This window comes from Parasteatoda tepidariorum, chromosome 2 (genome assembly GCF_043381705.1).
Source record: "Parasteatoda tepidariorum isolate YZ-2023 chromosome 2, CAS_Ptep_4.0, whole genome shotgun sequence".
NCBI lineage: Eukaryota > Metazoa > Arthropoda > Arachnida > Araneae > Theridiidae > Parasteatoda > Parasteatoda tepidariorum.
This window is the reverse complement of record NC_092205.1, coordinates 64044874-64061664: the sequence shown is the minus strand read 5'-3', so window position 1 is coordinate 64061664 and position 16791 is coordinate 64044874. Positions and strand designations below refer to the sequence as shown.

Sequence of the window (16791 nt, the reverse complement as noted above, 5' to 3'; positions counted from 1 at the left end):
GAGTTATTTAAAGTAAAGTACCCTGAGTGCTTTTTACCGTAATTTGATCAAATGTTTTTACAGTACATAGAAAAAAGATTTTTATCATTAAATATTGTCGAACATGTGTGATACAACTTATTACTTTTTGAACTCGTTTTGTGTTAGATATGTTTTTTAATACCATTTTGTAAAATCATTAATGTTATAATTTATTATGAAAGTAAAACAAGTTATGAAGAAAATAGAGAGAGAGAGAGAAATCAGAAAACTTACCTTTGTTTTTACCTTCGTCTCACCAAGGCACTTCGGGGTTTCTTCAGGTTTCTTAGCGGGTTCCGCTGTTGCAGTTGCTTGAAGATTATTGACAGAGCCAACAATTTCTTTTACTGCTCCTTCTTCTAAAAAATGAATTTTGTAACCAGATTTAAATTATATTTTATCAGAAAACACTAATTTGTACTTTGTTAAAATTATTAATTTGATATTTATTTTTATAAACAAAAATATCTTAACAATTCGTATGCATTTCTGCACGCAGTAATGAAAAAAAAACTAGTTTTTTTCCATCATTTTTTTTAAAGAAAAATTAGACATTATTGTTAATCAAATAATCATTTTAGTTTTGAACCGTTTTATTTTATTTGTTATTTATTTAGTTTTTAAAGAAGAGCACTACTTTGATTTTTTCGATAAAAGATATTATCTATGAGGATTAAGAGATAATATTCCTTCTCTTAACTCATTTTCACATAATACTCGTTTGATGAATTTAATAACTTAAATGATGAATATAATTTATTTTATGTGAAAAGAATTGTTTTATTCATGAGGAAGAAGAACAAAATTTGGCATATTAAGCAAAGGATTCTTTAAAGCCGTAAAGTAAATCAAAAGTATAAAGTCAATTACACAATTCTTTACACAATACAAACGACATTTGATTTACAGAATACTCCGTGATAAATACTCTTATTGTATATTTTTAGAATCTTTATCTAAAATGAAGGAAGAAAGAACATAAATTTTAGGACTTTCAGTTCAATGTTTCAACGAGAGAAAAACAAAAGCAACTCTAAAATTTAACACATTACTAAAAAAGTCAAGATTTAAATTATTAAAACATGTTTGATTTCTGGGGAAGAAGATGAAAGTTAAAAGGAGATTGTTAGAAACGACTGCAAGTTTCACTAGGTCGTTAAACTGGTTTTGATGTTTTGATTTCGTTTCACTCACTAGTAATTCGAGAGATTTTGTGACAGCACTTTTGTTTCTTCGTCGCAACTTCTATTTTAGAGTCGCGATGGCTCAAGGTATGGAGCGTTTTCCTCTCAATAAGTAGACACAGATTCGAACCCCAGAGGCGACTGGTTGATGCGAATAGTTCTTTTGGTTCACATCAACTACAGTAATAACGTAAAATGCCCTCAGTGTTAGACTGATAATGGGTTAGAATCCTTCGGACTAACCGTCCTTGCCTTCGGACTAACCGTAAAAGACTTACGAGGTTTTTTTCTCCATGTAACGCCAATTCAAGATTAGTTCCATCAAAAAGTTCACCATGAACATTAGTTTGTCGCGATGCTTTATCTAGGAGTTCTCTTGTCTTTTGGGGTGAGTTCAGAAATACAAGGCAACGGAGCTGAACATTGATTGTCGTAAATTTTGAATTGAGTAGGCTATTTAACGGCGTTTATAAAATATAATATAATTTTTTTAAAAGTATTAGTATCAGAACTTAGTTTTGGAAATATTGCGACAACCATTAATATCGAACTTATTTGAATGCTATATTTTTTCGACAATAGTTATAAGGTAACACAGAATTAAAATAATTTAGTTAAATAAAATTACTTGAGCCGCGATGGCTCAGGGGATAGAGCGTTCACCTTCCAATGAGGTGAGCCGGGTTCAAACCCTACTGATGGCAGGTCGATACGAATCCGTATCTGGCTTGCACCAACCACAGTGCTAACGTGAAATATCCTCAGTGGTAGACGGATTATGGGTTAGAGTCCCTTTGCCGTCAGGCTAACCGTGGTAGGTTCTCGTGGTCTTCCTCTCCATGTAACGCAAATGAGAGTTAGTTCCATCAAAAAGTCCTCCACGAAGACAAATTTCTCCCAATACTTGATCCAGGAGTTCCCTTGTCTTCTGGATTGGGTTCAAAATGACAAGGTTACTCAGTTGAACATTGGTAGTCGTAAACCTAAAAATTGGGTTGGTTGTTCATTGACGGGCATAAAATTAAAGTACTTGATCAGAAGCACGCGTCGAAACAATACATAATAGGGAAGCGCCTCTAGAGGCGTACGATGACATTTCGTGGCACGGGTTCCACTGCAATTTTAATCCTGATGATGTAACACTCCCCTAGAATTTTGTGGAAATATTTACGCAACCCCCTGTAATATATTATGTTTTTAAACTTGCACATATCGTCAACATTAAATAGACTAGAAGAAAAGTGTTTATTGAGAGAAAAACCTATTGCAGATTTAAAAGTGATGGGAAAATATCTAAGATCTATTAAAAGAAACCTCATGTAACAGAAAACAAAAACTAATTGCTCCACTATTATTTGTCATTCTTTATGATTTTATTTCCTAATAGTCGAAAAAATATTAATTGCAAGGTATAAAAATGTTTAACATCATTTCATTTTAAGTAGCAAAAAACAAAATTTGAAAATAAATTGGACGAATAATTCTTAAGAAATCAAATTCCAGATAAGGATTTCTTAAAATTTGATAGTCTTGAAACTATTTGACTGATTTTATTCAAATTTTGTAATTCGCCGAAAAAATTGCATTCTTTAAAATGATATAAAGATTTGTATACCTTACAATTCAAAATTTTCGACAATTATTAAATAAAATAATAAATAAATTATTGCAAGAATATTGTATAATAATATACAATAAATTATTAATGTATATTATTATACAACATACATTAATAAAATATACAATAATAAAATAATAACACAAAATTATTGTTAACAATTATTTTTTGCAAGAATTATCTTTGGATAAACGAGTTTTATAATTGTGGCAAAAATTTGTTGATTCTCTTAATATTGTCTGAAGATATAGCAAAGTGCTCAAAAAATGAAATTAACATTAATAGTTTCAAACTAATTTCAACCGATTTTCTTCCTTAATTTTTGGAACTGTATTCTTTAGATTGCAGCTATCCCTTCCCTGCATTTCAAAAATCAGAATTCCAAATACGCCGATAAAAAGGTATGATTATTCAGAGAAAATACGTTTTTGTGTCTTCGTTACTTAATATACCGTCTGCAATATTGCATCAGTATATTTGAGGTCAGCCCAATAACCATTAAGATTGAGTCTGAGAACGTAAANCTAGCGAAAAGAGACAAATGATGTGTATACCAAATGATTATAGCTTGGTTCACACAAAAACGTTTCTTTTTCAAACAATCACAAATCAATCCGACAGATTATACGAGATTCTTTGTACAAAGGGATATCCATTAAGAATGACGGATGAATTTGTATAACAGATGACTACCAATTTAGAAGGAAAAAAGATACTCGTCCACGCCATTTTATTTCTGGTCAATCTAAAGAATATATCATTTTTACAGCAAGAACTATAATCAATTCCAGTGAACAAAAGAATCTGTATCTCGGCATTTTATCGATATTTCGAAACTTCTCGTGTTGGATATTTCATGTATCACTTTCTTTTGTCAGGGTAACTGATATATTTTACGAAACCTATTGTTATGTTTGTTATAGACTTTTTAGGAAATTGGTAACTAAAAATAAATCTTTTAACAATTAAAAAATAGAGTTATTTGAGAGTATTTCAGTTTAATAAGGAATAAAATTATTTGAATTAAATTATCTGTATCTCGTAATTTTATTATTTATTTCAGAGCTACTCAAATTGGACACTTTACATATTGTATTCATTTGTAAACTTAACAAATGTGTTTCATAAAATAATTAGTGTATTTTGGTATACAGATAGGTCTACATGTTTAATATATCTTTCACTTTTGTAAGAGTAACTGATATATTTTACTAAACCATTTGTTATTCTTATTATGATCCTCTTAAGAAATAAGTATTAAAAAATAAATCCATTTATAATGAAAACAAAATGAGTTGCTTGAAATTATTGCAGTTTAAACTCTGGAACTATAGCCAATTTTGAAGAATAAAATTATCTGCATCTCGACATGTTATTATTATTTCAAAACTACTCGAGTTGGATATTTAATTTACTGTATTAATTTGTAGAATTAAATGTGTTCCATAAAACAATAAGTTCATTTTTTATGGGGATCGTGTTAAAAAACTTATATATCACTTTCTATTGTCAATGTAACTGATCTAGCGAAAACTTTTGTGATGTTTATTACGGACTTTTTAGAGAATAGGTATCTAAAATTAAATATATTAATAATTAAAGGAAATTATTCAGTTTAAACCCTAGATATGCAACCAGTTACGATGAATAAAAGTATTTGTTTGGTACCTTGACATTTTATTGTTATTTCAAAACTTCTCGAGTAGGATATTGCAATCAGTTGTAAAATTAAAAAATTTATTCCGCAAAACATGGAGTTTATTTTGTTATGCAGATTCGGTCGTGTAGAATATTTAATTTATCACTTTCTTTCGTAAGGATAACTGCTATAAGTGACGAAAACTTTTGCTCCATTTATTTTGGACTAGTTATATGAAAATAAATCTTTTAATAAATAAAAAAATGGCTTTTCGAAAGTATTTCAGTTGAAGCTCTAGAACTAATCGAGTTGAATACTTAACATATTGCATTCATTTGCAAAGTCAACAAATGCCTTCATAAAATGGTAGTTTTATTTTGATCTGCAGATTGCGCAATTTTAAGCCAATAGCTATCTTTCGAAAAATACTTTAATAATTAAACAAATTTAGAGTCCTTGAAGAATCTCACAAGTTAAATGGTTGAGTATAACCTGTTTTGATGAACAAAAATATCTGTACCTCGACATTTTATCCGTAATTTAACACATAATGGAGCTTTTAGCTACTACTACTATAGGAAAAATAAATATTTTAGTAATTTCAATAAATGCTTTAAACGTCTATTTACCATAGCACTTTCTATCGAAACTCAATGATCTTGTTCTGTTATACTCATTACGAGCTGTTTCCTCCCAGCTAGGTGCTCTTTGCTCTGCTTGCTAAAAGAAAAATAATTTAATACATTAAGAAATGTAAGGAAGATTTAAGTAATTTATTTTAAAATAATTTTTAAACATGTGCTTACGAATTATAAGATTAAGGTAAATATATCGTCTACGATGTATGGTGCAGAAATACACAATGTAACAAAAATGTTGCTACAAACTTTTATAAAAATTAAGGCTGAGGACTGAGAATTTCATATCAACACCTAATCAAAATTTCATTGTATGCCTCTGCATCCCACGACCACAATGCAACTATACATTTGATGCATAGTCGTAAGTAGTCAAAGATGTCGTGTTTCACGAATATTGTTGATTTTTTATCACCGTCATTGATTCAATTTTTGAGTTTACGACTAGTTCACCCCAGTAGCCTTGTAATTTTGAACCCGATTCAGAAAACAAGGGAACTCCAGGATCAAGGTTTGGGAGAAATTTTGCCATAGTGGAGGACTTTTTGATGTAACTAACGAACCTCCCCCTACTAGCCTGAAAGTTAGAAGACTCTAAACCATGATCCGTCTACCACAAAGGATATTTTACGTCAGCACGGAAGTCGTTGCGAGCCGGGTGAGGAATTCGTATCGACTCACTATCACTGAGCTTCGAACCAAGTTCACCTCATTGGGAGGCGAGCGTTCTATGACTTTTATAATAAGACCAATCTGTGTTGCTATAATAATAATTAAAAACAGCGCAGCCTCCTACTGTGTTAGCAATCAATGCTCAACTTTTGTCCGACATGCATAGTGCCTTATAGTACCATCTTTAAAACATATTTTGTAACATTATAACATTATAAACTGCATTCATCTTGTACGTCGTTTGTATTCATGTAGTACAATCCACATAAAAAGACTTTAAAATACTTAAAAAGTCGGGTGAACCTTATAACTTTTGATTAGCATATTCCGCCACTATTATATTGAACTGTTATACATATTGAATAGCTTTGAGATTATACCAAAGCACTATATAGAAGGAAAAACCAACCATACATTTCAAAGTTATTTAAAAAAAGAACAGATCATTTTTATATGTTTGCTGACGGTACAGTGCTTAAAATAAAAAGTGGACCACTCTGAAGAACTTTTGATCTAATAATCGGATCTTCACGTTCTAGGATTCCATCTTAATGGTTCGATTCATCTCATTGGAAGGCGAAAGCTCTATTCCCTGAACCAATATCTGAGATCACCTCCTCGAGCCATTAAGATCCGATCATTAGATCAAGGTGGTCCGTTTTTTTATTTTGCTCACTGTATAAAAAAGTTTTCGATTAGTTGTGCCTTTCAGATCTTCTACCTCTGTGCTTCCCGTCATAATTTGACATGGAATTCTCAACCCTCAGTTTATCAAAAAGTTGTTGATTAACCTTACATAAATGTTTTTTTTAATAAAAATCTAATGCAATATTTTTAGTGCAGACTTCTGTTCATAATAATTAAAGCCTTAACAACCTTTACCTGAATATCTCTGAGTTGCACTTGCTCTTGGGTAGTTTCATTCTGAATTCCAACCTGTAAAGGAGCTGTTTGTTTTGGCTCTGGTTGTATTAAAAGGCGATTTTGAGCAACTTCTGAGAAGGCTTCTTCCTGAGCTGCCTGTAGTTGAGCAATTGGGATGATCACTGAAATCATACAAATGAAAGATTATGTTTAAATAAGAAGAATATTTTTTACGTCTATATAGCAGCTTTGTAATCAAACTTCAAGAAAATGAAGAGGCAAGGTAAAACTTGTTTAAAAATATTTCACATTCAAACTGTAACTGTCATCATAATGCCTTTTAATAGTATCGTTGAAATACACTGAAAAAAATTCTGTATCAAATTACGGTATAAAGTACCATTTTACCGTAAAATTAATCTTATTGTAATTAAAATATCGTATTATACTGTAATGTATGTATACCGTAATTTTTACAGTAATATTTTTTTAATTAGAATAATTTAGCTATATTACAGTAAAAGTTACAGTATATCAGACTTTTTGTTTCGTCACGTATTCCGGAAAAAATGGATTTTTCTGCAAAAATTAATCCAGAGCTCCGATACTTTTTTACCGTAAATTGAACCGGAATTTTTTTGAAGAAGTAGTAGAGGATGATTTCATAAGGTTACATAGCATACTTTGAATGGTAAATATGTGGTAGGAAACCGCAAGACCATAATTTAACTGTTTGTTTTAGAAGTAGATTCAATATCCTTCATTTTTTAAAGTTAACGACTATAACGATCGTGATATGAAAAGGGATCTTCATTGCTATAAGCAGCTCTAATCAAAACAGTCTTCTTATTTTCTTTCAATCTTTTTCGGTTGGTAGAAAGATGCTTTTGAAACATAGTGTAAAACTTCTTGAAATCTTCTCTATTGATTTTTAAACCACTTGTGATTTTTGATTTTTAAACCACCACATAAACGTGGGTTTATAATAAGATATTAAAAACTCATAATTGGTGATTTCAATACAAGAATTTGTAACTTTTATTTTACAAAGCGAATGAGTGCTGTGAATTTTTTCGAAGTTTTCAAATGAAATTTTTCTTACCTTCAGATGTGATAAGAGAACACTTCTTCCATACGAAGCAAACGCACATTATACAAGATACTACAAAAGATACTCCTCCTAAAATGGAAGTTATAAGCCACATTTTTGTTCCTCTTTTTCGTTCAATTTCCTTCTCGGCGAAAGTCTTTGGCTTTTTTGTTGTAACTTCCACTGAAAAATAAATAATCAAATTTAACGATTTACCTTACTCAATAATACTATAAGCGATGTTCTAAAAAATATGGAATCATATTATAGCGTAAGCAATAAAGTTGCAGACTAAATATAAATGATTAACCGGATCAAAAGAGACCATTTCAATTGTGCGTAGGGGAGAAGCGACTAGAACAAATCAAATAAATTACACAACACTGAGTAGTGCTGCTGATTCGCTACAGTAAGACCAATAGTAACCGACCTACCCCCGAAGGAGTTTGCGGATAAGGGTTTCACCCGTTTGCACGTGACTAAACACTACCAAACTACAGAAAAGTAAAGTACTAAATTGAAAAGATTAAAACACATAGGAGAAATCCCTAAATCGAAAAAGTAAAATAAGAATAAAACAGAATAAAGATTAAAAGTGCTTAAAACATCAAAGTGGATAAAATCAACCGACAATAAAAGTGTCAAAAATACAGGNATTTCAGAGCATGGCAAAAATACCATTTAATCGGTTAAATATGCTTTTCTGTTTTGTAGTTTTCATTAAATGTGTGGCCATAAGAACTATTCTTTTGAAAATGAGAATTTCCGGTGAACTGCTACCATATGAATGGAAAAATTACCCAATGAATGGTTTAAATACCTTATATTTTGGATTTATTAACCAGAATTATGTTTTATTATCAGAAATATCATTACCATACAGTACGGTAATTTTACCAAAAAATTTTTTTTCATGTGATATAACAGAAAAGTTATTAAAAATTTATTTAATTTTTGTTTATTACGAATCAGATATCTTATTTATTTCTTACAATTTTTTTCTACAATTTCTTCTTCGATTTCTCCAAATTTCTCTAACAATTTTCGAAATATTATTTCTTTCAATCTGTTAGTAATGGTCTTTGCATTGGGCAAGAGCTATTATATTATGACCGCCCTGCTAATAGCATGTAGGACCACCTTTAGCCCTCAAATCTGCTAGCACCCGCCGTGACATTGATTCCACAAGGTGCTGATAGGTAGTCTAAGGTATCTGATACCAAGCGCTCACCAACTGGTCCCGCAATTCCCTCACACTGCGAGAGTGTAGCGTGGCAGCACGAATTTGGTTTTCTAAGTCGGACCACAAATTCTCTATTGGATTAAGGTCAGGTGAATTTTGGGGCCAAGACATGACTTGAAAGTCAGTGGAATGTTCCTCGAACCAATCCATGACGATTCGACCCTTATGACATGGTGCATTATCCTGTTGGTAAACACCATCCCCCGCAGGAAAAACTGCTGCCATGAACCTGGTCTGCAACTATGTTCAAGCAGCTTACAGACGTCAGGGATTGTTCCATGAGGATTATGGATCCTAATGTGCTCCATGAAAGCATTGTTCCTGGACGAGAAACCATGAAAACCTGAGAGTTGTCATAATGTAATGGCTCTTCGGTGTAAATAGAATATGAGAGCTTTCAGACAGGTTCTTACATGAAAATATGCATGTCGATTAACGTTTTGAATTAGTTAAACTTTTATGTAATAAAAGTAAAAATTCCGAAATTGTTTATATCTTACCCTTCACTTCGCGTGTAGAAACTGTCAAAACATTTTCTGCATAGGCACTTTCACCAATGTTGTTGTAAGCAGCAATGAAAAAGTCGTACTGTGCACCTGGTTCGAGACCAGTAATTGTGACGGAAGTAGTATTTGTTGGCGCTTCTTTGTAATTATACGTTGAGGCGTCGGATTTTTTGAACCGAATTCGAAAGTTTTGATCAGATCCACCATCAAAACCAGGAGACCAAACTAAAGTGATTGAATCGGTGGATTCGTTCATAGCTTTCAATTCCTTTGGTGGCTCAGGAGCTCCTGAAAAAACAAAAGTATCTATTCTTCCAGAAACAATTATTTTTTTGCTCAATGAAATTCAAATGCAATAAAAAATGCTTCTCTAAGTTCGTTCGCCGAAGTTTGAACAAGTCAGTGTAAAAACCTCAGACTTGGAGCAATAAAGCTTTAATTTTAAACTATATATAATGTTTTGCTTAAAAGAATGAACTGTGATTTGAAATAGATACATATTTAAAATATTAATCACCAACGCATTTTATTTTCACGAACTTTACATTTTGAGTTACTTTAATAATAAGCATAAAAAGCACTTGGCAATCAGACAGTAGATCTTTGACCGAAGAAAGTAAACAAATCGAAGTTTAAAGGACTTATACTTGAAGCAATATAGCGTTAATTTCGAACTATCTACACTAATATGTTAAAAAAAGGAACTGAGATTTGTAATAGATAAATATTTCAACTGATTCTTAAAAGTTTTAACTTTTTTAAATTTGCCTATTTGCCAGGTTTTTCAGTTTAGATAAAAAAAAATCGTAAAAACTGAATAATTCTCTCACTTTTTTATGAGATTTGATAATTTTAAAGTATGAAAAAAAGAGCTTAAATTGTGAAAACTAGTTTTTTTGTGCAAAAAGAGATTATTTTTTTGAAGAAATGAAAATCATACTGTAGATTGTAGTTATAAAAATGAGCTCTTTAAAAAATTTCTCTAATATATTAAGCAATAATAATAAAAATAGAGAAATGTATTTTAAGAAAGGGAAGAAATGGTTTGCTATACAAGAACATTTACTTCTTGAACTTGAAGCATGATAATTTTAATGTATGTAAAAAGCGTTCAAATTGTGAAAATCATTTTTTATGCGACAAAAATTAAATTTTTCTAAATTGAAAATTTGCATATAAAGTTTTTTTTTTTTAATTCGCGCATTTTAGTTACAACTCATAAACTTCGTGCAAATTGTATGGTGCGGAAAACTGGAATCCATATCCCTTTCAAATGTGCGCACGGTTTTTGCGTTTCCATTTCCTGATAAGATGTTTAATAAAATGTCTGTAGATATAAACTCAAAATTTCGTAAGTCAATTATGTTTTCTTTGTATTTTAGTTTTTCCTATTTTTTTTCTCCTTTATTCTTCACAAATTTAAGAACCTATTCTAGTTAATCAGTCTGAAAAAAAACCTTTCTTTTTAAATAGTTTAAGAATTGTTTATAATATTGTCTATTTTCTTTTTTATTATACAAAATGACCGAATTTTCCCTACAAGAAATATATCCTAATGAAGGAGTCTATCAGAAAAGATTTTTTTCGTTTTTCAGAATCGTCTTGATTTTAGAATTGTTTTGAACTAAACTAAGAAAATTACGATATTTTTAATGTTAATAATTTTGAAATTTTAAGCAACTCTCATGTTTTCTAAATTTCAGGGAACTACTTTGCTTTTTCATAAATATCGAAATATAAGAAATCGCAATACTTTATTTAAAGAATAGTTTTCAATATTAAAAAAAAATCACAATTTTTTGAAAATATTGTTTTCTAAGACTTCAACCGCTCTGAATAATTCTATTTAGGAATAATAGTGTTTAAAGTTTCATTAATAGATTTAATTTTAATAAACGTTAATAATTCTGCTGTTCTTTTAAAATAAAGAATCTTTCTTAAAATATGTTAAACATGAGCCAAATCGAATTTAAATAATTGATTGTCTTTCACAACTATAAAAAAAGGACTCTTAAAAAATCATGCTACTTTTTTCTTAATTTGCTTAAGATTGTATTAACTACTAATAATCATTATAAAATAAGGTGAATTCTACAAAACTATGAGCAACTTTTTAATGATATTAACTTGCATGTTTATCATTTATCATAAAAAGTTTAGATATTAAAAACAATCATTGAAACAGTGATAGATCTATTGCGAAAGCTAACAGGCAAAAGCTGCATTTTTAAGGGAAATGGCAGAATTTTAATTGATTAATTCTACTTCTCATTGGCACGACAGCCCAGGATGGGCCTTGGCCTTCTCAACAAGCCTATGCCCAGATATTTCTTCCCTTACCCAAGGTTCTCCAGTTTATTATCCTTAAAACTTGTAGGTCCTTTTCAAGACAGTTCAAAAAATCTTAGGTTTGGTCGTCCTCTTTTTCTTGTAGCTGTTGGCCTGGCATTGAAAACTTTTTTTTGGTTTTCCTGCTATTCTCCATTCTTATAATGTGGCCTGCCCATTCAATTCTTTGAATTTTGATACATTTAATCACATCAGGTTCTTTATATGCTTTGTAAAGTTCCGTGTTTGATATTCTAAACCAGGTACCGTTTTAATTTATTCCACCAAAAATGCTTCGCAGTATTTTTCTCTCAAATCTAGCTATCATATTTTCATCTCCACGGGTCATTGTCCAGGTCTCACATGAGTTAATTAATTACGAAATATAAAAATCTAGAAATATGAAATATATTAAAGCAATATGTAGGTATGAGCAATATGTATTGCTTATTATGCAATTTACGCACTGTATATTAATTTTCGAAGGTTAGAATAGAATCCGAAAAATTTGCTTCGATGTGAAAATTCTGTATATGGTATTTTAAAATTATTTTTGATGTATCTAGTTCTGTAGAATTCACCTTCCATAATTTATCAAGAAATGAGATGAATAGAAATACATGCTCAATTATATTAGAAGTATTATTAATGTAGTATTAATCTTTGAAACGTTAAGAATGTAATATCATTTTTATTTGATCAAATTACTTTTTTAAGTTAGTTCCGCTATATTTTTGTTATGCTTGACTTACACCTGCTTTTCATATCTCTAAATAGGTTAAGAAGATCTTGGAAATATAAAAATAGTGAAATCAACAGCCTCTTAATAGACATTTACGAGAGTTTTTGAAGTTAACATTTCACAAAGAAATAAAAAAAAACATTTAGATAAGAAAGACTCTGTTATATGTTTTATTATTTTGAATATAGTCATGACGTATCAATCATTGAGGAAGTTATAGTCTATAATATTACTGTAAAATAAAATAAAATATAATGCTTGTAAATATTTGTTATAATTTTTAGAATTAGGTTTGCAATGCAAGCATTGATCGCGCAGCGCAATCTACTTGGATTTTATGCTTTCAAACCCCACATTAAATTCAATTAATTTTAATTAGAGTTCTAGGCATAAAATCCTCAGCATGTTTCAGATATTTATTTCTATTCATCATTTCCGTAGAGTGAATAAGAACACAGCATTTTTTTTATTTTTTTAGATCTATAAAATAAAGCATTGAAACGAATACAATGATATAGCGCAAAGTGAAGCATGAATGGATGGTTTGGGCATTTTTAAACTTTACTACAATTGCGGCGTTCGAAAAGTGTTTCTATTCACCCTATAAAACACTTTGAAGAGTATAAGAAAAGACAATAGAATGAAAGTGTTACGAAACCTGGGATGAACCTTCTTCTTTTACCTTTTTTGCTAAGAGAAAATTTCACGAAATCATAACCTAGATGATTTTTCGCGACGCAGGTGTATTCTCCATAGTCGTCTGGCCTTACACGCTTAATTGTAAGAACGCTACACCACTGCAGATCTCCAGCCTCGGCCGCACGTATGTTATAGCGTCCGATATCGAGACCCTGTATGATGACTGTGCTATTGAAAGACCAGACGAAAGTGACATTGCCGTCTCCAAGGGCAATGCACCGAAGCTCAACAGTTGATGAGAGTTCGGTGGCTACTTTAGGGTTAACGAGATTTCGAACAATTGTGGGTTTGTCTGCAAAAAGAAACACAAATAATTAGTTGAAGAAAGAAATATTCGAATTAAAAAAATATTAGCTTAGTCAAAAGTTTTCAATTCAGCAATCTTTTAAGCTAGTCACTAATTTGATTGTTAAAGTCACACTATGTCTACATGTATATGTCTGTTACATACTATTTCTATGTCTATGTCTAATTTGCTAATAATGGCTCTGCAAAAATTGATCAATAGAAATTAATGAAAAAAATGTATTGATCTGTACGGGGAAATGGAACACTGATATCAGTAGAGTAGATCAGTACAATGTACTGGTCATGATATATTGATATCAGTGTATTGATAGACTACCTATTGATAGAATATTGATTAATATATTGAATATTAATATATTGAATAAATATTGATAGATGTATTGATAGAATACCTAACTGATCAATATCTATTGATACAAGTATCTCACTGATGTCAGTAGACATCAGTTGAAGTGTGAAATACAGACAAGTATAAAACAATAGAGTACCTACTGATCAATATCTATTGATACCAATACACTGCTGATATCAGTTGAAGTATCAGTAGAAACAAGTACAGACCAATAAAATTCTATTGATCAATATCTATTGATACCAGTACACTACTGATATCAGTTTAAATATCAATAGGAACAAGTACAGACCAATAGAATACCCTACTGTTCAATATCTTTGATACCAATACACTACTAATATCAGTTGAAATGTCAATAGAAACAAGTATACACCAATAGAATTCCAATGATACCAATACATGCTTTTATTGATTTCTATTGATCATTTTTTGTAGGGGATTTATTCCTCTCGCCACGAAGTCTAAAGACGTTTGTTTTTATAGAAACAAGAAATAGCGCGTTTCAAAGAGAGCAGCTCCTCTCCCCCCTGATTCCCTTTCTCTGCTGAACCCAAGCAAAATCTGGTCTTAAATATTTGAACCTTGAAAAAGTTAAACTTCATAACCAGAGTCACCGCCACTGCTCCTGATGAATAACGAGGGAAGTTCTTTACGTAGACAAAATATGGATGATCTTGATTTCTTTGAGAGAACATCAACGTACAACTTTTTTCTCCTTTCGATTACTTATCTAAAATTCAACTTTTGATTTTATTATTTTAATAGGAGTTTAACATAAGCGAAGACAATACTAAAATGTTTAGATGTTCTTCTTTGTGAGATAATGTATCAAATTTTTATAATTTCATTTTCTTAAGAGCTGAAATTTAAAGGGAAAAAACGATACTATGACGTCTTGTACGCACGATAAAAATTATAAAAATCATGTTAATGACTTGAAACAACAATTAATAAGCAGTCAAATATGATCTTTTTAACATCAAAGATCAAGAAAATTAAAAAAAATAGTAAATATTTTTTTTTAAAGAAAAAGTTTGTATTTTCGTTTAAAAAATTATTTTGGTCTGAAAGAAAACAGTATTTAAGTGCTAATACGAATTTATGTAATTTGCTATACTCAAACCAATTACCAAGTTTTAACTAAATGTGTTTATTAGGGGATGAATAATCATACAATTTCAATTTACAAAACGGGTGCGTTATTTTCTCTATTCATTGGAGTTGACTTTCAGTATTTATGTGAGTTTAGTACTTATTTATGCTGTAACTTTAGAAGTTTTTTGAGTACTATCTTAATCTTGGTGTTAAATTGTACAGAATTAAATAGCTCAAAACAATTTTTTTAAGAAATCGACAAATTTCGTCAGGAAATCAACCGTTGACAATTGTCTGGAATACATTTAGCAATGAACTATACACAACATTGGCACGAGAGTTTACTATATTGCTACCCATTTGATTGGAGAAGCATATAAAGGTAATAGGTTTCGTCTCGTCACCGACTCTGAAAGATCAATGGATTTATCCGGCTGCTCATCCCCACTGAATACATTACATTAGCTTGATGGAAACAAGGTAAAGAAATGAGCGGTACAAGTGCAATCCAATTAGAAATCCCGTCTTTACAACGTGGTATTGTACCCTAACCTATACAAGTCGATTGCCTTTTGCACAATACTGATTTGACAGCACTACCGATTCTGGCAAAATTTTTCAATTTTCGAGATTGTAATCTACATTGTGAGTAATTTCTGGGGAAAAAAAGGTTAAATAACAATTTCTTTAATTGTCATTTTACCATATTCAAAGAAAACAATCACATAACCATAAATAAGATGGTATACAAACTGTTAATTGTGAGAAAAAACGTTTAATAACTTCTTTAACCCTAATACGGTTATACAACCAGAATTTAACAGCAACTAGGCTCGTCTAATGAAGCCATATAGTTTCTTGCAGCTGGGTACATATTTATAGCCGAGAGGGCTAATCTGTCATTCTCATGACCGACAAAACGAAGGTTTGAGTCCCAGCGTTGACACCATAATATTACTTCCGTTTCCTTCAAGATATGAAGAGTTTTCAGTGACCTGCGCTCCCTTAATTATGACCTTGGAAAATTAGAACAGGATGCTCGTATAGATAGCAGCACAAACGCTAACGAAACCAATGAAAAGTCTAGCTCCAATGTCCAGTTACATTTCATTTCTTTTTTGTGTTTTTGAAACCAAGCTAATTGTAACGTGTAGTTTAGTATTCATGATTTTTTTTCCTTTTCTAGTTGTAAGTGGTTTCCGAACCGTAAGGGTAAGAAATGTTCTTTGCAGTAAACTTTATTGCCAATTGGATGAACAGACTTTTCCCAGTTATTTCACCATAATTTTAGAATGAAAATTCTATCAGTGAACAATCTAAATAACTAATTGATTTAAGTAAGTCTTTTTTTATTTAATTTTAATTTGGAAGCTTGTTTGTTTAAAATACTAAGTAAATAAATTTTTAAGTTATTATTATTTTATCCTTTTTTTAAATTTTTTTTCTCGAGATGAAGCTACAATTTTTTGTTAAACTTACTTCCCAAGTAAAATTGCATTTGATAATTTAAATAAATATGTTCTTCAGAACGATAGAAATGTTGTAAAAACGGGATTTAATGCATAAATATGATTAAGAATTCAACATACTTCGCATTCATCTCTTTATTACAATTTCCCTTAAGATCTTTTATTTATTTATTTCTTTTTTTTGCAAACCTTATAATTTCACAACAGATATTTATTTCATAAGAGATAGTTTTGAATAAATACGCAGAAATTATTTTTTTGTCATAATTCATTTTAATGTATTCATGACTCATGATTGTTAGTTAGATGATCGAGTGTC

General features: G+C 30.5%; 1 protein-coding gene across 2 annotated transcripts in view; it reads right to left on the bottom strand.

Annotated features, from left to right (window-relative positions):
* LOC107454481 (nephrin) overlaps positions 1-16791 on the bottom strand; it is a 137280-nt gene that overhangs the window by 12248 nt on the left and 108241 nt on the right. For both annotated transcript variants that reach the window (XM_071177675.1, XM_071177676.1), the window contains exons 14-19: positions 13228-13536; positions 9470-9763; positions 7739-7909; positions 6655-6818; positions 5092-5182; positions 256-380 (exon numbers count right to left, since the gene is read on the bottom strand). In XM_071177675.1, coding sequence (XP_071033776.1) covers positions 256-380; positions 5092-5182; positions 6655-6818; positions 7739-7909; positions 9470-9763; positions 13228-13536 — 1154 coding nt within the window. The remainder of the gene's footprint in view (positions 1-255; positions 381-5091; positions 5183-6654; positions 6819-7738; positions 7910-9469; positions 9764-13227; positions 13537-16791) is intronic.